The following is a 22,042-nucleotide window of genomic DNA, read 5'->3' on the forward strand; positions in this document are numbered from 1 at the left end:
TTGAACAGTTTCACTGCTCCCTTCAGCACCAAAATCACCTCCTCTCCACCATCGGTCCCTGAAACAAAGGGCCTCCCCAAGCAACAAGTGGAAGTCTCAAAACAGGAAACTAGGCCCAACTCTTTGCGTATTGTTAACCGAAAAACAAAAATTAGACCCTCTTCACTCCTACCCCTGCCGCTCTGTGAAAATGCAGGCCTCAGCTCTACTTGTTGGAACTAAATGGGTAAATCTCGGGGACATCCAAGGACATATTTTCCTGTTACGATGCAAGAATCAGGATAGAGCCTCTTTGGAGAATCACCAATAGAGAATGAAATGTCAGAGCTTCAGGGGAAGGGAAAGAAGTAGATGGAAGTGAGTCATGAAGGGGCCCACTGGAACCTTCAGCAGTAGTAAGCCAAGCCCTCCCCGCCCTCCGCCATGCCAGGCAGGAACGCCAATCCTTCCCAGCACTGTGAGTCACCTTGGTAGTTAGCATGCTCCAAACGGAAGAGAGTGGAGACTATCTGGTAAGCAAAGTCAAGCCACAGGCCTGCCACAGCCCACATTGGGCAAGGACTTCTTGCTGTCCACTCATGAAGGGTCAAGTGCCAGCACCCCTTCTTCATTCCCCAACTGCCTGCCAACTCTTCTGGGGACCCAGTGAACAGAGAGGGACCCGGAAGCTTACCCTTCAATTTCTGAAACGTCTTTGGTCTCAAAGCGGCCAGTGGCAAGGAGTTCCGGGCTGAGGTTCCCCCTGAAAAGCAGCTCCTCCTTGGCCATCTTCACCAGGATAAGCCTCACCAGTTCCCCCATGTACATCCCACTGATCATCTTCTCAAACCTGCAAGGAGATACAGACCAAAAAATAAATAAAGTCCCTGCTGTCAATAAACTCATAACTTCTCTGTGGAGGCGACATGTATACATGTGAGGCTGATGCACAATTAATGTGAACTTGTGTGGCACTGACGAGCAACGAGGTGTGTGGAGAAGTGACAGCTTAGGAGGGGCTGGAGGAGCTGAGGAGCTTGGGCTGTCTCTACAGGCGGGTGGGCCTTGAACCATGGAGAAGGATGGTCCTTTAACAGCCAAACTAAACAGCCAGGGAATGTGGAACATTCTGAAACAGCCTGAATCTGAAGTAAAGTAGGTTACATGTAGAGTAGCGATTTTTAAAAATTTTTCTCGGGGCCAGCCCGGTGGCACAGCGGCTAAGTGCACGTGCTCCACTTTGGCGGCCTGGGGTTCATAGGTTCGGATCCCGGGCGTGCACCAATGCACCACTTGTCAGGCCATGCTGTGGCAGCATCCCATATAAAGTAGAGGAAGATGGGCACGGATGTTAGCCCAGGGCCAATCTTCCTTGGTAAAAAGAGGAGGATTGGCATCAGATGTTAGCTCAGGGCTGATCTTCCTCACCAAAAAAAAAAAAAAAAAAAAAAAAATTTCTCTAGCAAGAAAATGCTTTCTGAAAATGAAAGCTTTCTACACAAATTCTATCTGTGAACTACATCTCAGATGAAATAAAAGATGCTTATATTGCAGGGGGGAAGAAAGCTTATGTAGAACCTCAATATTTATTTACAAGAGAAAAAGATCAACCTGATTAAATTTGGGGCACAGGCCCAGCAACTCACCTCACACTGCCCCTCCCCTTGCAGGGCCTCTTGTGGATTCCTATGAAAACAACCCAGGGCCAGGAGCGATGGGCAAGATTAGACAGGCAAGTTGGGACAGATGAGAAGGAGCTCTAAATGTCAGGTGGTCTCGGGAATCTGGGAGCCAGACATGTTGGAAGTTTCCGAGCAGGCAGGTGACAAGATAAAGGCATATTTTGGAAAGGCAGAGGCGGGCACCCAAGCTGAGTGGGCAGTTAGGTAATTTATTTTTTCAACACTAGGTGACACTGTTTTCTTTAGAAGACAGTCCATCTGGCTCACACCAGGTGACAGAAGAAATCAAGCCTTTACAATTCTTTCTGGCAAAGAAGGCCCTTTCTTGGTGTATCAGAAAGGATCCAGGTCCAAGGAAGAGGAGGCACCCAGGGGCTGTGGGGACTAATAAGGCCGGGCTTCCCCAAGAAGGTCTAGACCAAGGGTGTGGAAGAGAGTCCATCATCACCTGGTGTAATCTACAAGAGAGGAAGCCAGGCTCTCAGGAAGTGACTTCCTCAAGACCCAAGGCCAGGTAAGGCAGAACTGGAGCCAAGTGGAGAGCTGGCAAAACTGCTTGAGCAGAGTGCCTTTAAAGTGCTTAAGCACCAGCAGGGGCACACTCGGGAGACAGCCCGGCTTCAACAGTTAGGAACTCATGTGTCTGCAACCGCACCTTCTCCGAAATAGCTGGTTCTATGGGAGACAAGGGAGGGGGGCCAGTGCGGCTCTGAAGTGCGGGCAACTTATAAGTTTCTATTCCAGTTTTTTTGTGTGAGGAAGATCAGCCCTGAGCTAACATCCGATGCCAATCCTCCTCTTTTTGCTGAGGAAGATTGGCCCTGGGCTAACATCCGTGCCCATCTTCCTCTACTTTATATGGGACGCCGCCACAGCATGGCTTGACAAGTGGTGCGTCGGTGTGCACCTGGGATCTGAACCTGCGAACCCCGGGCTGCCGCAGCGGAGCTCATGCACTTAACTGCTGCGCCACTGGGCTGGCCCCTCTATTCCAGTTTTTAAAAACACTTTATTTCAGTCAACATTTGGAAAATTTTTATTTAGAAACATATAAAGAGTGAAAAAAAGTTCCCGCTTGAGTCCAACAATGACTTCAGCACTCCCACAGCTGACACTCTGGTACATGTCCTCCCAGTCTTTGATTTGTCTAAGGCTAAGCCAGTGGCATGGTGCCAAGGCTGGGTTGGCAATTCTGTCTTCTGACACTTCAAAGGACATATGGCTCCTTGGAATGGCTTGGGTGTGCCTCATTCATGGAGGCAGGCATTGAATGAGTGACTTTTCAGTCCATAAACTTCTCACCAGCCATGGCAGACATAGCCAGTAGGTCCCTATGAAAGTTACAAGTAATTGGACTCACGTTTCAACATGTGAGAGAAGCTTGTGACTTAACCATGCTTTGAGGAAGCAAAGACTCTGCTTGTAAAGCAAAAGGCTCCCCACCATGGAGCTGGTTTATAGGGTTGGATTTTCCTCTCCAAGCAGAGATCTGTGCTAGAAGCTTTCTGCAACAAGCCACAGCAAAGAGAAGACCAGAGAGGGCCTGAATTGCTCAAAACATTTTGCAATTGCCTTCAGAGCTTGCAGCAATCCGTGTTTCAAGATCTTTAATAGAGACATTAGGCAAATGTTTGTGAGAGTGAAAGAATGTTTTGTAAAGTTAAAAGTAACTAACAACCAAGCCCGGCCAGGCTGAAGAGTATAACATTCAGGGTCCGAAACGTTGGAGCCCCTCCTCCAGTCCACCCCAGGACCCTGGCTGGGCCACAGGTCCAGGGAAGGTGGCCAACTTTTCCACAGGCCTTGGGTCTGCCTACAGCTAGGGCAGGAGGCCCTGGGGCTCCGTGGGGTCCAGCCTGGCTCACAGGCGGCTCTACCAGAGGTCTGAGTCAGAGCCTCAGACAGGAATCAGGAGCCAACCTTCAGAGCCTCATGGTCTGGGCAATGACAGCGGTGGGAGGGACAAAAGAAGCTTTCAGAGGCCCTAATCTTGGCCATCTCAACACGACTTTTCTTATGTGGCTCACAAACTGTTTCTATGGACAACTTACAAATTGAAGGTAGAAAGCAAGATCAGGGCTACACACTTAGACTCGAATATGACCTTCTAAAATGACTGTTCTAAAGGGTAGAGCCAAATGATTACCTATAATCTGGTTTGCCCACTTGCTCTAATTTTTAAAAGCCCTCTCAGCAACTTATAGTCACAATGTGTGTAGTAATAAGCACAACATTCCCATAACCAGTGGGTGCCTTGGCAACCTTTCAGGGATATAAGACTGCAAAGCAAAAATGAGAACTGCTCCCCAGCCCTGCGCAGCCCCCACCTCAGTTCCTGAGCCCACCCTCCAAGCCCACCGCACACGGGGAGGCCTGCTCACAGTTGCTGCCCGGGGTTCAGGGAGCCCATGTCGATCTCCTTGTCAAACTCGGTGCGGATGTCGTCGAGCGTGCCATCATCCCCAAAGGCCCCCCACTCCATGTTGATACACATTCGCCCCTCGTCGCCCTCCACCATGTCGATGTGGCGCATCTCTTCCATGTAGCAGGCATTGCTGCCCATTCCTGGGCAAGACAAGAAACTGCTCAGTGCCCACCTATGCTGTCCTCTCCCCAACCCACATCTCCTTCTTATTCCACTGTGGTGTCAGGGTATCTCAACATGGTCCAGTCCACTACCACCCCCAACTCTACAAGTCCTGGCTCAGCTCTCCAAAGCGAACCCATCATTATCTTCCAATATGAAGTACAAAGGAACTTCCAGGCCGTGGACCGCTCTCCTCCCTTTGCAGCCCACACCCGCATCCATTGGCCAGCACTGGCCCTCACTGCCAGTGTTCACGCACCCACAATGAGACCAATCTCGCAGTTCTGGTCATCATAACCACAGGTCATCATGGTCGCAACTGTGTCATTCACCATGGCCACAATATCAATATCAAAGTCCTGTGGGGACAAAAGGGGGACTCTGACCTTCACCATCACAGAAAGGTTACAGATGTAAAGGTGGAGAGAAAGAGCAGCCAGACACACAGCTCAAGTGCAACTGGGCTGCCCCCTTACTAACCCTACTCAAAGCCAAAGAAGGTTAGAGCTGGAAATCAGGTCCAGATCTAGTCTAACAGTGCATGTCACTCCCTAACCTGCTTGTCCTCATCATGGAGGGCTTTCCTAACACCAGTTTCTGTAGTCTAGTTCACAGCCATCACTGCACTAAGAGCCTGTCTTGTCATCATTGTCTTCTCCTTCTCTTTCTTCTTCTTGTCTTTCTCTCTTTCTCCCTCCTTCCCTCCCAGAAGGTCTTGTCCTCTCTCTGCCCCTTTCCACTCTAATGCCAACTTTCCTACTTGAAAATGATATTCAAGTCTTCTTCAGGTTAAGAACTAAAGGGTTTTGCTTGTACCAAGTCTAAGATTATTTATCCACCATGCTATCTGAAGACCCCAAAGGTATCTGATCATATATAAGATTAGTGATGTGGTAATCATTTCAAAATATATGTATGTCAAGTCATTACGCAGCACACCTTAAACTTATACAGTGCTGTATGTCAATTATATCTCAATAAAGCTAGAAAAAAATAAAAAATAAAGATTATTGGGTAAACCTAGCAGAGAAAAAGAAAAGAAAACCTCTCCTTAAGAACCACGAAAGATTCTTGTGCTGATTTGAGGACAGTCAGGGAAAGACTTCAGATTGGACCCAAAAGAATGTAAAGAGCCTCCAGACCTCAGGCTCCCGTCTTCCCATCCCTGCTGCCCCCACTCACCCCTCTCCTCTGGATGGCCTTCCGGATCAGAGTGACCACGTCTCTCCCTTCCACACCCCTGGACTTGAACCCCTTGGTCCACGAGACCAAGTAACTCTGGAAAAGGACCAAGGAATGAACATGAATTCCTCACAAAACTCAGACCACATTCCACATACAATCATCATTAGGAGACCTCTGCCATGGGGATAAACTCAAGTCATGATTGAACTTGTGTACTGTTTCTTGAGGAGCCTAGGAAGGAAAAATTTGGGCCTGTCAAAGACCAAGAAAGGAGATTCAATGAATGATTCCTTCATGATTTACTATCCCCAAGAAGTGGAAAGAGCAGGCTATAGAACTGCCAAAATAAGCTATTTGTATACTCACATCATTAACTCCCCAGGCATCTTTTCTCCAAGGATCATTATCATAACACTTAGATCAAAGGAGTTCCTAACTAATTTCTCATTCCTGGATAACATGCAATGTATGTGGGGTTGCACATCATCCTTTGAGGGGAGGGTGATAAAGATCCCCCTTCTCTGGTACTTCCTCACCTCCCCCTACGCTGACATACACTCACCCAGAAGGACAGAACTCTCAGTACTCAAACATCGTCCATGCAGTCCATCAGGGCTGCCTCCAACACCACAGTAGCAGGTGGTTCAGAGTTCTTTCCAGTCCTCCCAGCCCAAAGAATGAAGTAACGAAAGTGTCTGAAGAACTCATCTTACCTCGTCTAGTTTTGTTTGGATGCAGGGGAATGAGAAGGTAAAACCCAAGGGGAGCTTCTTGTCTTTGATTTGTAGCTTATCCATGAAGTTGGCCAGGCATCCGGCAATGTGGTCAAACAGCTAAGGATACATAACACAGGAAGGTGAGCAGGGAGGCAGAATGCATAGAGATTAAGAGCATCTGAAGTCTTAATTTGCTCATCTATAACATGGGGGTGATAACTTTCCTGCCCTCAGAGTTACCAAAGGTTTATATGAATCAATACATATAAGGGCTTAACATCAGTTAGTGCTTATTAAATACTGTCTTCCACTTAAACCATTTATCCAACCGCTGTCAAAATAACACCATGAGGCAGGGATAATCATAGCCAAAGCTAATCAGAAAGTCATCGCATGCCCTGGGAACAGAACATCCTTTGACATGAATGCACAGCTGATTATCTTACCAGAAAGGGCAGCCCATCTTACTGCCAAGAAGTATTTTAGCATTCCTGCCTCTTGTGATTGGGGAAGTGGGTGGGACATTCTCTGTTGGCACTCTATGAATGAATTCAACAAAAATAAGTAACTTTTATATTTTTCCTCCATTCTGGAAAACTAATGTCTTTGTTTAACTGAAAAACAATTCAAAGAAGTTATCTTTGTTTTCTAATTTCAAAATGCAACACCCAGTGAGTCCAAGAAGAGCACTGAAGAATAAATAGGGTTTTGTGGATGGGCAGCCTCACAACTGTGACCATGCTAAGCAGGACCTGCAGCTCCTAAGAAAAACCCTAAGCCTAAGGAAAAGCTGTAGTCACACTCATCCAGGCTTTCAATCAGTCCCAAAGCCCACAGCCCCATGGCTTCCTTCTTGCCCACTCAACATCCTCAAAGAGAAGGTGGTGATCCCTCCAGATGCTTAGAGGCTGAGGCCAGGGCCATTCTGGTGCAAAAAGTAAGCAGAGGCCAAAGAGTGAGCAGAGTACAAGGGCCAGGTTGACCAGATGGCAAAATCTAAAAGCCAAGGGAGATAGAGGAGAACCACATTCCTTTTCCTCTCCAGGCAGAAGCAAGGAAGATTCCACTAAAACTTTTGGGTTCCCAAAGTGTGGTCCTGAACTAGCAGCATCACTATCATCATGTTATAAATGCAAATTCTAGAGCCCCAGACCAAACCTGTTGACTCTGAAACTGTGGGAGTGGGGGCCTCCAGGTGATCCAGAAGCAGTGGTTTGAGAACCACTCCACTAAACCACAAAAAGTACTTGCATTTACAAAGGAACTGAGAGGTTGGATGTGGCAGGGTAGGCTGAAAGGCCCACTGGCTCCCCAGATGTCTGGGGTATGTTCATTGGGAGGGATCCAGGCCACCCCCATCAAGAACGTGGCCAGCTCCAACTGAACCTCCTGCCTCGGTCCTGGCCCTCTGTCTGATCATGTGCACAATTAACCTCAGCTGATGCTGAAACTCTCGCTCTCCAAACCAAAACATTCTCAAGAGCCAAGGCTGGGCAAGGACCAGACTCTCTCACTAAAAGACCACCAATACACAAGTGCCAACTCCCTTGAGCAGAGGTCAAGCATTTTAATATGAAATAGGGTTTCTAGACAGATATTCAGCAAATTCTGTTTTTCTGTTGGGAATTTGATCAGAGACAAAATTTACGGTATGGTCAAAACAAATTCCCAGCACCTTCTTCCTGGTACTCTAGTCAAAATGATGTTTAGTACAAACAGTTGTTTTGTTTTTGTTTTTTTTAAATTGATGTTTTAATGGTTTCTAACATTGTGAAATTTTGGGTTGTACATTTTTGTTAGTACAAACAGTTTTTATCCAAAAAAAGGAAGTTGCAGAAGCTGTGCAAAGAGATAAGGCCAAACATCAGAGATGGGGGGAAGGGAAGCTTTAGAAGGGGGGAAAGCAAAATGGTTTCCCCTCACCCAGTCCTGATCACTGCTCCCTTTCCAATAGCGCTGCCAACAGGAGGCAGAAAAAAAAGGGAGGCAGTGAAGAGGCATTAAATAATGTATTGCCCAATACGGTAGCCACTAGCCTTCTGTGGCTATTTCAATTAATTGGAATTTTAAAAAATTAAAAAGTCACTTCCTCAGTCACATTAGCCACATTTCAAGTGCTCGATGCCACAGGTAGCTAGCGGCTACCATATTGCAGAGGGCAAACAAAGAACAGTTCCGCCATTGTGGAGAGTTCTATTGGACAGTGCTGGGTTAGAAGAACTTACACCTTTTTTAAAGTGGGGAAGAGGAGACCATCTGCTTCCTTAATTGGAAGACTATCTCCTCTTCTGTTAGCTGATGATCTAAGGATAAGATACTGGGAGAAAGAGCTAACACCTTCCTGCCATAAAGAGGCTCAAAGGGCACCGTTTTATGAAGTTAGACAGGTTTCCTTTTCCTTACTGGTGAAAATCTGCTCACTCCCCTTCCCACAAGATGCACTTTACAAATCTTAAGTGGCTGCTATTACAATTTGTAATTCACTGCTCTTAAGTGAAGTTCATGTGCTAGAAGACAGATTTCATCCAGGGAGACACTGCCAGGTTCACAGATCTTCAGAAAGCTTTGCAAGTGTTGGGTTTGGTGATTTGGTCTCTGTTTTAACTAAATTTTATTTTTAAAATCTATTTGTTTTCTTACAATTAACATATTGATACCTAAGATCAAATATATATGGGGAAAAAACACCAGTAATTCCACCACTAAAAAAGCCACTATGAATTTCCTTCTAATCTTTTACCAATTGTTTTCTGCTGCTTTTACGCATATAGTATTCTTTCTCTTCCTTAGGGTGAAATAAATGCCTATATTTTTTCCAGTTTTTTAATGTTTCATTTTTATATAGCATTTTTCCATTTATTTGAAACCTTTTTAACATCACAATAGTTTTGTAGTTTCTTCCAGGTGGGTCTCACAGATTTTTCTTGTTGTTGAGGAAGATTCTCCCTGAGCTAACATCTATTGTCAATCTTTCTATTTTTTTGCTTGAGAAAGATTCGCCCTGAGCTAACATCTGTGCCAATCTTCCTCTATTTTGTATGTGGGCCGCTGCCACAGCATGGCTGACAAGTGGTCTGGGTCTGTGCCTGGGATCCGAAGCCAGGTGAACCCAGGCCATTAAAGTGGAGCACAGTGAACCCAACCACCACGCCAAGGGGCTGCCCTTGATTTTTTTTTTTAATTTGGACTAAAACATTTTGTTTATGTACACTGAAGCTATGTGACAACCTCAATAGAGCTAAAATCCCACAGTCCCAGGGACTCAGTCTCCCTTGTCCAACCACAACATTAAAACAAGGAAAGCAGGTTGATCCTCAGGGCTGCCCCCAAAGACATTTAAAGGGTCTAAAAATATCTCCCCCACACGTTCTACCCATGGTCCGAAATTCCTTTCCCAGAAGGTGGCCTGGTGTGGTGTAAAGAACGGTGCACCAGGAGTGTGAAGGCTCCACCTCTTCCAAGCCCAAGGCCCACGAGGTGCCCACGTTGGAAGAGCATCTTACTTGCATTTCGTTTTCTCCATTTTTTAAAAAATTATTTTATTCAGGTCATATTGGTTTACAACATTGTGTAATTTCAGGTGTACATTATCATATATCAGTTTCTGTATAGACTGCATCATGCTCACCACCAATAGTCTATTTTCTATCTGTCATCATACATATGTGCCCCTTTACCCCTTTCGCCCACCCCCTCTACCCTCTTCCCCTCTGTAACCACTAATCTGTTCTCCTTATCCATGCATTTGTTTATCTTCCATTCACTCTTTTATTGCGAACATGCTGGACATAAAATACAGGAGGAATAGGCAGCACTCAAGCCAAGAGTGATCCCTATTGCTGTGTTAGTATCCCAGAATGTCTTCAGTGATTCCTATCCATGGGCTGAGAGCAGCTGAAGAAGAAGCAGAAAGAACATCCCAAGGAAGGTTTTTGTAGAGCAGGTGAAAGGGGCTACCAGCTTCCCTGGACAACCAAGAGCAGAGAATAATGGCTGGACCTGTGGTGTGGTGGCAGTGAGTGCCCCACCTGCAGGAGGGCTCTCCTGGGGGAACTCTTGAGAGGGAGAGCCCCCGGAGGGGCTCCTCCACAAGATTTCATGTCTGCATGAGCACCAGCCCCTTCAGGGAGTGCCTGCTTCTCTGGAAGCAGGAGCAAGTAGTCAGGACCCAGGACCACCATGTTGCCCAATTCCAGGAAACACCACACATGTGGACCACACCACACGGCCTACAAAGTGGATGGAGCCCCCTAGAGTTTGCAAACACAGGATCTAATCACGTCAATCTGGCTCTGTGTCTTGCCTCTGGCCCCTCCCACCCCTGTGATCTAAGGCCAAGTCACTCAATCATTCAAAGCCCAATTCCACACCTATAATGTGGAGATAACAGGAGCACCCAGCTTCTTAATGTGAGGATAAAATGAGGAAATCCATACAAAGTGCTTTTGCTGAGCCTGACATACATGAGGTCATCACGTCAGTTCCTCCTCCTGATGGTCGCTATCTGCCTCAACACAACATTTATTACTTTCTGTGGGGGGTATGTATGTCCTGTTGGTCCGGCTGGGCTTTAAGCCCCGGACGCGAAGGACCAGGACTTTGATTCCCAGCAAAGATCAGTGCCCAATGCATAGCAGATGCTCAATACAGGTTTGGAGACTATCGCGATGGCAGTTCCAGCCTTGCTCATTTTTTTCTGACTATTACTGAGAGGACTCTCACTTGGATTTCACATTTTTTCCCTATCCACTCCTTTTATTGTGTAGTTGCTGAGTATAAAACACAGCTCTAGAAGCCAGGGAGATATAGGGATGACTAAGCATGATTTGAGGCCAATGTGGAAGCACATCATGCCCATTGCAGTGCCAAAAGGGACAGACACCCCAAAGCTGGATTTTGGTATTTTCTCAACAGGCTCCCATCCCCATGTGCAAAACCTCTTCTGTTTCAGACGGTCAAGAAGAGAGAAAGCAAATAAAGGCACAGGGGCAGGTTCCATTTGCATGCAATGCTGTGGTAACAACTGTGAGTCAAAGAGGCCTGCAGAATGACCACAGTGGCAGGTGGTGGTGTCAAACCACAATCGTGACTCACCACTCAAAGGCACCACTAACAAACACAGGTGTCCAGGAGTGTGGGCCCAGCCTCCTGACAGCAGGCTTTCCTCAATAACCAGCACATGTAAGCAGACCTCAAAAGAGATGGCAAATCAAAACACCTCCTACTATAGCACATCCAGACCCCGGTTCTCACACACACACTCCTTGCTCTCCGGCCCATGTGCACCTCTCCTGTTGGAGGGCCCCCCATTTAGCCTCCAGGCATGGGGAGTGGATCAACCTGCAAAGAAAGGCCAAGAAATCCGAGCCTCCCTCTAGACCACAGAGAAGGAGCAGCATCCTGCTCCTGTGGGGCCCAGAGCCCCAGTGGCCACCCTGAGAGAAGGGTCATACCTGGGTGCCACTGCCTTGCATGATGTCCTCGGGGATGGCGTAGATCTGGTTCTCCATCTCAACCTTCTGGAGCCCATTGTCTGTTACTCTGACCCGAAGCACACGGAAGTTGGTCCCTCCAAGGTCCAGAGCCAGGAACTCTCCGTGTTCTGCAGAGAGAGGAAGGGCCACTATTAGTTTGGGAAAGACAAGATCAAACTGCTTCACAGAGACCAAGACTTAAAACCCATGAGTCCCTCCATAAACACTGGTTGTCTCTGGGTGACAGGGTGGCCAGCGGGTCTTACCTTTTCCCACACACATTTATGTATCATCTGATTCTTTTTCTTAAAGCCAAGCGCTTTTATACTACTTTTAGAAGTCACATAAACAATGAGACAGTTTCACATCCAATGATGGGGTGCCCAGCCCCTCACGAGAGCTGAGTACTTCCCAAGGGCTTTCAGCCAAGTCCCCATCGTGCTTACGGGGCCATCAAGCCCTGAGCCAGGAGTCTACACCTCAGTTTTCTTCTTCGTGCCCCCAGGACACCTTTCAAACTGCTACAGGCCTGTCAGCCCCTGGGCCTTCTGCCACATTGTGATGCCCATACAATTTACTTCTTAATGTTTGCAAACCGTGATGGCAATGTCCCATGGCAGGATGAGAGGGTCATGTGATGGAGTGGAATGGGGTCCAAATGGGTATAATTTAAGAGGCCTAGCAAATAAGCCAAGCAGGTGCCCCCCAAAAAGAACCCAGGCTTATCCAAATGTGAGAGAATGCTAACCCAAGAGTATGTAAGACAAGAGTCAGGCCACTCAGCTGTCCTACTCAGACAAGCCACAGAGCTGGGTCAGACGAGGGAGAAGAAAACTCCACAGACACAAGTGGGTCAAGATCTTCAGGTGTCACCAAGAAGTCACAGTCCCTTCCCTCCAGGAAACAAGCAGTGCAGATAGGAAACATCCAGATTCTAGACAATAATACAGCTGGCTGCAGGGACATGCTCCATTGTGTGGCATAGAATGAAAGTGCTGAAGAGGCGCAGAGGCCAGAGCTAGGGCTGGGGGCTGGCGGGGCAGGCAAGTGCTGGGGGAGGAGGTGGGCTCACTCCCTCGGCAGCCTTCTCAACTAGTAAAGGCTCCACCAGTAATGGCTCTACCAGTCTTCCACTGCCTTGCCACACACCTTCTCAAACGATACAGGGTATTCCCTGGAGGATTCACTTATCGGCATGTGTGTCAACACTGGGCCCCTTTCCAGATGGGAGACTGCCACTGAACTAAGGCGGAATGGCTAGGAGGGTCAGAGAAATGCTCTGACTAAATGAACCAACGAGGGTTTATTCCATGCCCAGGTCCCTTCAGCAGCAATAACTGTTTGGCCCTAAGAAAAGCTACATCTGACCGGCAACTTGAGGACACTACCCACAGCCTCTACTGTCCAGAGGGGCAACTTGGGGTGGACATCCTCCACCCTAGATTCCACAGAAACTTGCCTCCACACAACCGTAGTCTGGTGGTAACAATATACGGAGACTGGCTCTGAAGCCCACATTACCCATGTCAGAACTCCAGCCACTTTTTGTTCCTGGCAAGTTCCTGAGCCTCTGAGCCTCAGCTGCCTCGTCTATGAAACAGGGAAGCCATACCTCATGTGGTTGTTATGAGGGGAAAAGGAGACAGTGGGCCTCAAGCAGCCAGCAGTGCCAAGAACTTAGGACACGCTCAATAAGTACTAGAAACTTTCCATCCAGCCTCTCGGCAAACACTGCCCAACGCCCACACTTGAGTCTCCCAGGCCCAGTGTTAGGGATGCTTCTTGGACTGAAAAGTAAAATCAACATCACCGGGGGAGACTGCAGAAACCTGTCCAAGAAAAGCCATTGGAATCTGCTCCAATGACTTCAGCATTCCCCCTCAGGGGTACTAATTTTCCGTTCCCTCCCTGGCACTGGAGCCCCCCTGCCCCCAACAGCTACGGTTGTTAGATAGCTGGGGCAACCTCAACCCCGTCTAGGGTGATTCTGCCTCTCTCGTGGCCATGGGCGACTTTTCCAGGCACTCCAGTTCTGGGCCTCCCCTGGTAGTGGGACCTCAGTCAGATTGCAGGAAAAGCTATGTGGTGGTTGTCATGGGGAACGAAAAGGAAAATCACAGACGAACTGCCTGCATCAGCCCAGGACACGTGCCATCTGCTGAATGGGCAGCCACAAGAGTTTGAGGCGGCCGAGGCTGCCCCTGGCTGGTCATGATTCAAGGGCAGCCCAGCTGGATTCACTGGAAGGTCACAGTTTCATCAAGAATGGTGGTTTTGCAGCATTTTCTGATGAAAGCACACATAATAAAGTACTGCTGATAATTCTGTTCCCAAGAAGGAATGTCAACTCTTGCTTTCTTTTCAGGCTCTGCCAGAACAGACATTCCTTTGCATCCCTTCTCCCCGGCAGCCCCCTCCACCAACACACATGATCACAGCTACCACAGCCAAGGACCATATTCCTTCCAGAGTCCAAAATCTGAGGCAGGCCCAGTGCTATGACTTCTGGAGCTAAATCCCAAGGTGACCCATTGGCACAGTGGATGGGCCCCTCTCCTAATGCCCACCTCCTCACCATGTATGATAGGCCCTCAGAGAACAGCGGCTAAGGGTTGGACCTTAGAGATGTGTGGGCAGGCTTCGTCTTGAATTCCAGCTCAGCTGTTTCACTACCTGTGTGGCATGTCACCTCACCTGTAGAACAGGGCTCATAATGCTGACTTCTCCCAGGGGTCGCGAGGCTTACATGAAATACAAAACATGTTACATGTGAACATAGAGGGACATAGTGAGCCGTCAATAAATGGCGCTGTCATCACTGTTATTATTCCTTTGTTTGATAATGTAGCTCCTCTCCTAGTTCTTCTCAGCCCCTCCAATCCCTACCTACCCTGACTCCTACTCCTGGCTCAAGTCCTACCTCCACTGTGAACCTTCCGGGACATTCCAGAAGCCCAGAGCAGAGAGTGCGTGATGGGGAGTGAAGGAGGATCGCTGTGGGCCTGGGACAGTCAGACTGGATGGGCAGGAGCAAGGCTCTGGGGCAGGAAAAGATGCCAATAGCAAGTTTCTTAAGAAAGTACACAGCCACGTGGCAGAGGACCCAGCAAGGTCCAGAGAGATCATCCTGTTAAATGATCATAGTTGGTATTTGAGGCGATCTATTAAGAAAACATCTCATATTGCATTTGCTCATTGATGGTTCATTTGTTAAACAAAATGTTTGAGTGTCAACTGTGAGATTTATATATGAGACTGTCAGGTCAGAGGTAAGGTTCTTTTATTGTTAAGCATGCTGTTATGTCTGGAAAACGATTTTAACTTTGTTTTTTTTTGGTGAGGAAGATCAGCCCTGAGCTAACATCCAATGCCAATCCTCCTCTTTTTAGCTGAGGATGATTGGCCCTGGGCTAAGATCTGTGCCCATCTTCCTCTACTTTATATGGGACGCCGCGACAGCATGGCTTGACAAGCGGTACGTTGGTGCACGCCCGGAATCCGAACTGGCGAACCCCGGGCCGCCGCAGCGGAGCATGTGCACTTAACCGCTGCGCCACTGGGCCAGCCCCCTAACTTTTTAAAAATAACAAAATAGAAACATTTGATTTTTAAAAGATGAAAGAGTACGAAAGTGGAAAAAATAAAAAGCAATCATCTCTTTTCTTCTCGACTCCCTGAAAGTAACCACTATTAGTGTTTCTTGGGTGTTCTTATTTTATCAAGACAGAAGAGGCTGTTAACTAACACATTCCAAGAAAAGGGTTTGAGTCACTGGTTCTAAGGAAGTGTATTTTTAATTTGGAAGATATTGCCAAATTATCTTCCTAAAAATTCTTGCCAATTTCCACATAAACCAACTGATGAGTCTTGCTCTCCCCAGCGTCCCATGCTACGTAGCAATTAACCTTTGCCGGCCTTCTCGGTCAAAGTGGTATCTCATTTTTTAAACTTGGTTTCTTTCTTTTGTGTGAGGTTAGCCATTTGGAATTATTGACCGGTCTTTTGAATTTCTTTTTCTGTTATTTTTCTATACATGTCTTTTGCCTTTTTTTAAAAAAATCCATTATTTTCTTAGTAACCTAAAAGAGCTCTTCGTATATTAAGGAAAATAGTTTCGTTGGTTGTATGTTTGCAATTATTTTCTTCTAGTTGGATGTTTGTCTTTTAATTTTGTTCATGGCATTTTTGCCATGCAGAAGTGTTAATTTTTCTGTTGTCAAAATACTTATGGTTTCTGGGTTTTACATTTTGTCCCAAGACATTCTGAAGAATTACATTGGTTCACCACCCTTCCTGAATCTCTCTAATCCCTCCTAAATGTGGCCACCACTGCTGCTAAAATAAAGGAAGCAGAGTTTCACCATTGGTTTGTTTAAAAGACCAAATTCATCTTCTATTTTCTTATCTGACTTTTTTGAAAAAGGAAGCCCAGAACCCTGTCTTAATCTCTCTTGACTCTAGAGCAGTTTGGACTTTCCCACTCGCATCTAGATTATTGAGGTAATAAAACAATGGAAAGACAGAGGCAGGCATGAGGAAGATTTAGTTGATTAGAGGCCCAACATGTAGATATTTTTAATGGAAGAGAAACTAACATTTGTTAAATGATGGTCACTTTGTTTATAAACATAATCTCATTAATATAATCCTCAGCAACCCTGTTGGGCATTATAGTCCCAATTTTTCAGATGAGAAAACCAAGGTTCAGGTCAAGTAATTGAAACCAAGATTCAAATCCAGGTCTGGCTTTCTAGTAAGGTTTTCTACTGCAGTGAGCAAGGGGGCTGCTCATGGGAACGTTGTAAATCCTCAAACAATGAATTCTTCATTAACAATGCCAAGAGTATAAAACCCAGAGGTCACCAGCAGCCTCCAAGCTGGCCTGGGTGGCAGAGGAAGTGACACTGCGGTTCAGAAATTGAGTCATGTGGTTAAGGTCATGCAGGGATAAACGACTACCAGGTGTGAACTGACCCCAAAGCCCGTGCTTGTCCCACTGCACCACACCCACACCTCTCATGGCTCTGGTTCCTGGAAGCTGAGGGTTACCCAGCTCTGAATCCAGGACAGAAGCAAATAAGCCATAAAGTGATGAAAAAGAAAGCAAACATACCCTAATCTTTATCAGTAACTGCAGCCCACCCCCTGGGGCTTACTGGATGGCCAAGTGCTCTGACTTGAGTGGGAGGTGGCAGACACGCATCCACTGGCAAGAGGTGACATGCCCATCTTCCCAGTTGAACCCAGGACTTGCTTAAGCTGCTCAATGCAGGCTTTTTTGGGAGTCACAATTTTGGTGCCATCTCATACACTTCTACCAAACTTCTGTTCCAACCTTACTGGACACTCTCCAAGCCCTCTCTGCTGAAGGTCCTCCTAATTAAATGCATACCCCTCCAAAAATAGACAAGAGGAGAGGTACAAACCCTCTACTAAAAGAAAACAAGGGCTCAAAGAAGTGATGCTGGGTCACAGTTAAGAGGAACTGGCAATAGGAGTATGAGGTCATGCCACCCTCCATCAAATTGTCCAGCAGTTAAGATTCAAGTTGTTCCCTTTGGCAGAGTTTGTTTGCTGACTCATTTCCCATCCTGGACTCCCATTCTGCCCACTTTCAGTGAGGTTCTTATCAAATATATAAGGTCAGCAAGATAAAGGGGTTTCAATTTCTCCTGGGAACTCACCTGTCTCAGGGAAAGGCTGAGGGCTAAAATGGCATTTGACTAACGGCCTGAACATGAAGTCACCATCTTCTCAGTTGATGCAACATCAGTAATGAATTTGAACAGGCCATAAGTCCAGTATTGTTAAAATCATGCATTACCAAGTGGCCTGGTACCTGACAATATCCACGCGGTTTTTGAGGGGTGAGGGGCGAGGGCCAGTTGAATTTTCCAACAGGGTCTATTTTCAATCATTAGGTACTTGCCACTAATTAAAATAGATCGCCACCTGTTCCTCTCATCAGGCACTGGAAGCGGGGCGCCAACCAGGGCTCTCAGAATGACTGGCAAATAGGTTTGGTTTGGTTTTGTATTTTTAATCAGCAGTGCCCTTTTGTTAAATGCACCTGTGTTCAGAAGTGGCAGTGCCCTGCCTGGTTAAGCCTGGAGTTCCCAGCGTTCTGGGGACCCTGAAGGTGGCAAGTTCTGCTCTTAGCGAGGGTTAAAGGAGGCTAATTAAGGTGCAGCCTCACCTCCAACATCCTCACTTCCAATTTTCTCTCTTAAACATGGCATTCATGAAAGATTTCATTCTGTCTAAAGTTGGGAGTGGGGTCCACTACTTCAAAAATGTTTTAAAAATCACTATTTTGAGAGTCCAACACTGAATCTATTCTAGGATCTGCCAACAAAATACTCCCCATTCTGCAATTAGTTATTTCAACACTGAGCATGGAAGACAGTTACTAAAAGCTTCTTAGCTGCCTGGTGCCGTAGGCAACCCAGTCCCTGACTGGACAGGGAGGAAGGGAGCAACCAGATGCACTGTGGAGAGTACCATGACAGGAGTGTTGCAGAAGGAGTGATTATTTCTACTCGTACAAGGAAGCCTTCTTGAGGAGAGAGGCAGGTCTTAGTGGATGGGTATGAAGTTGCCAGACAGAGAAAAGGGAGCACATATAGACGCGTGGAAGTTCATGGCGTGCTCAGGGAGTAGCATGTCCAAAGTGGCCACAACATAGGGCTCCTATGACATGGCTACAAGCACACAGCAAACGCCAATGCCAAGGAATTTGGATTTTAAGCAGAAGGGCAGATTTATGTTTTCAAAAGGGCTCCAGTAGCACTACGGATGATGAGTCTAGAGCTAGGAAGGCTGGTGAGGAGGCTTCTGCGATATGGCCTAGCCAAGCAGTGATGAAGGCCTGGGTTCCAGGGCCATGTAGGGTGGTCAGTCACCCTAGTTTGCCCAAGATTGGCAAGGGAGTTTCAGTGCTAAAACTGGGAGAGTCCTGGAAAACTAGGATGGCTGGTCACCCCAAGGTCATGTTAGATCCAACCACAGGGCCATCAACTTTTCCTTGTCACTCAGTGTCCGAGACATGCAGCCTTGATCTTTGAGGTAGGTCGAAGACATACATCCATACTTTCACATCCAGATTCTGAAGTGGCCCTTTAATAATTGAGTGCCCCCAAAGCAACCTGCTTTTACCTGCCCTGCAATAGCAGGAATGTTTCCAGGGACTGCACTGAATATTCTGACCTCCCTCCATGGAGTGGCTCTGGTTTGGGGGTTGGGGGGGACCTTGTTTATCCTTTAGTTTTCAAGTGCCTGCTAGCACACTGCAATGGGCCGCTCTAAGAACGTATGGCATGGACACCAACTGAGGAGAGGACTAAAAAGATAAATGTCCAGGCCCTGACCAGGTAATCCAGCGAAACTACCTATGGCAGACACAGGTTTCAGGGCAGGTATTTCCCATGTACACGGAACTACCACAGTTCCTACCACATCTGGTAAGCTCCAGGGTCCCAGCTACTCCATCATAACACAATGCCATCTCCACTCAATAGCTCAGAAATAAAGTGACTCCACGTTACTAAAGCTATAAATCACACAATCAGTTAATGTTGGTATCTGGTACCTTCAAGGAATAGGGTAATCTGATCTTCTACGTCACTGGTTTTCAAACCATTTTAAGCAACAAGGTGCCAAATGCCAAAATGGAGAAATGGAGAAACATAGAGCCGCTCCAATTGAAGGGAAGGTCCAGGAGCACATAAACACGTTGTGAGTCCCACCAAGCTCGGAGAACACCGTCTTGGTGCCTTCATTCTCAGAAAATGTTTCTTAAGCTCAAAATATATGCCAGTCACAGAGAGGTGTTACATTAGCTGCGGAGATGTGAAACCACTCTTCAAAAGATTAAAACGTGATTATGTTTCAATATGTTGAGTGTGTTAAGATTTTCAGGCAGGCAGACTTGGGTTCAAATCCCATTTTAACATGTATTAGCCACATGATTTGGGGTAAATTATTAGAAATCTGATACTCAGATTTCATCATCTGTTACAAGAGGATGTTAATAACTTCTCTGGCCATCACCTCCCCACCATTCCTCAGGACACAGGGACACACACACACACACACACACACACACACAGAGTTTTGGGGCAAGATTCAATGCAATGAAGAGGTAAGGTGTTTGGCATAATGCCCGGTGCATGTAAATATTTAATAAACTCTAGCTACTACTATATGGAGGCTATTTATCACTGCAATGTCCAGTTTATATTGTAGGCACCATATATCCAGTTATTAACTGCATGTGTGCTAGCTATTGATCTATGTCTCCAATGCATGGCTGTTGATATAATGCTGAGCAACCAAGATAAGGACTCCTGTCAGGGTTTTACCAGCCTCTATGCAACCCATCCGCAGCCTCGTCTCTCTTTATCATATCGTGTGATTGTGTTATATGACCCAGTATCATTCTGTAATTGTTTCATCTGTGTAAGCTTTATCTCCCCGAGGACAACTTTTACTCTTCCAAGGCAGGACATGAGGCAGCTCAGCACACTGCTGCCCCAGAGACGACCAGCCTCAGAGGGGACTCTATGGAACTAACTGAACAGCGAGGCCTGACTTACTAATAGAAGAATTAATGCATTGTGCCAGCAGTGTAGGTGGTAGATAAGCATAAAACATGCCACCAGCGGTGTGTCTAAGGGCCAGGCATTGACTCACCCGTGAAAATAATCCAAAATTCAGGGAAGGGGGCACGTGTCAAATGATCAATATGGCAGAGGCTTCGTCTCACTCTGCCTTATAAAACATCATATATCTATACAATCTTGACAAGACAAGGAGGGCGATAAAGACACTACAAAGATACCTTATTTCTAAATTGGAACATGCAGCTGGAATATTTGTAGATTTTCAGTTGGGTTGTACTTGAGCTTCTTGTTTTAATGGTACAAAGCCAATCCATATTCATGATCTATTTAAAAAGATAAAAATCTGATTTTCTCTAGAAACTTCTGTTCACCAACATGAGCCAATGTAAACTAGGAATCGTATGGCCATGGAGTTAGGACAACCTACGCTTAAATCCCAACCCTGCCACTAACTGGCCACCGGTGACCTTGGCAATCACCAACCCTCTTTTAGCCTCATTTGCCTTATTTTTATATTGGGAATGTGTCTCTTGTAGAGTTTGCATGGAGAGTAAAACAGATTATTTATGTGAACAGCCTAGTACAGACACCGTGGGTACTCATCAAATAGTGTCAATTATTTCTGCCTTTCCTCTGAAGATGGAATTGTCCTCTGAAAGCCATATCCCTGCGATGTGTGTGGTGGGCCCACAACAGGGCTGTGGTTGAGGCTGGTACCACAATCACATGCATAGCCATAGCTCAGGTGAGGGCTGCCTACAGAGACATCAAGATGGCGGGATTCCTGACAAATACGAATGGAAGCTTTCTTTACTCAACTCTGCACTGCAAAAAACAAAGTGGGGGGGGGGAGGGCAAGGGGGAGGGTACAGACAACAAATACTTGTGAGGAGGGTATGGAGCAAGCGGAACTCTCATACATTGTTAGTGAGAGTATAAAATGGTTTAATCACTTTGGAAAAAGATCTGGGAGTTTCTTATAAATAAAACACACCCCAAACTCTATGACTCAGAAATTCCACCCCTAATTGTTTACCCAAGAAAATGAAGAAAATGAAAACATTTGTGTGTCCACAAAGAGGCTTGTGCAAGAATGTTTATAGCAGCTTTAGTCATAATAGACAAAAACTGGAAGCAGCCCAGGTCTCCATCAATATTCATGTCATATAGGATTCCAATTATACCGTGGAATCAGCAAGCAAAAAGGAACTACTGATACACACAACATGTGTCCACACTGTGGTGGGTAAATGAAGCCTGCATAAAGAGTAAATACTGTATGATTGTATTTATAGGAAGTTCTAGAACAGGCAAAACTAATACATGTGGAAAATTTAAAACAGTGATTGCTTCTGGGGTTTGGGGACAGGGATTGTCTGGGGTGGGGCAGAAGGGAACTTCCTGGGCTGATGGTAATGTTCTCTATCTTTATGAGGGTTGTACTAAACAGGTGTACGTATTTGTCAATTCATCAGATAATACTTAAGATTTGCCACCTCACGGTATGAAATTTTACATCAAAAGAAAAAAGGTCAAATATTGAACTCTAGTTAATAAAGCACATGCTGAAGTTTTAGGGTTGAAATGAACTGATTTCTGCAATTTACTTTGCAATGCCTCAAATTGTTTAGATAAACTGATGGAAGGATGGAGGAGTGTGATAAAGTAAATCTAGTAAAATACGAATGTAGAATCTAGGTAGTCCGTAGATGGATGTTCATTAAACAATCCTTTCAATTTTTTTTAAACTGGGGGACAAAAAACAAGTAGGGAGCATTTTTTATATACATACCCTGGC

The 22,042-nt window shown here is 46.2% G+C and overlaps 1 protein-coding gene across 1 annotated transcript in view; it reads right to left on the minus strand.

The window, feature by feature from the left end:
- Positions 1-22,042, minus strand: part of HK2 (hexokinase 2) — a 59,066-nt gene that overhangs the window by 14,058 nt on the left and 22,966 nt on the right. The window contains exons 3-8 of the mRNA XM_058550838.1: positions 11,603-11,751; positions 6,147-6,266; positions 5,431-5,526; positions 4,508-4,607; positions 4,043-4,226; positions 674-829 (exon numbers count right to left, since the gene is read on the minus strand). Of these exons, the coding sequence (XP_058406821.1) occupies positions 674-829; positions 4,043-4,226; positions 4,508-4,607; positions 5,431-5,526; positions 6,147-6,266; positions 11,603-11,751 (805 nt within the window). The remainder of the gene's footprint in view (positions 1-673; positions 830-4,042; positions 4,227-4,507; positions 4,608-5,430; positions 5,527-6,146; positions 6,267-11,602; positions 11,752-22,042) is intronic.

Source organism: Diceros bicornis, chromosome 12, assembly GCF_020826845.1.
Source record: "Diceros bicornis minor isolate mBicDic1 chromosome 12, mDicBic1.mat.cur, whole genome shotgun sequence".
In the NCBI taxonomy this organism is placed as follows: domain Eukaryota; kingdom Metazoa; phylum Chordata; class Mammalia; order Perissodactyla; family Rhinocerotidae; genus Diceros; species Diceros bicornis.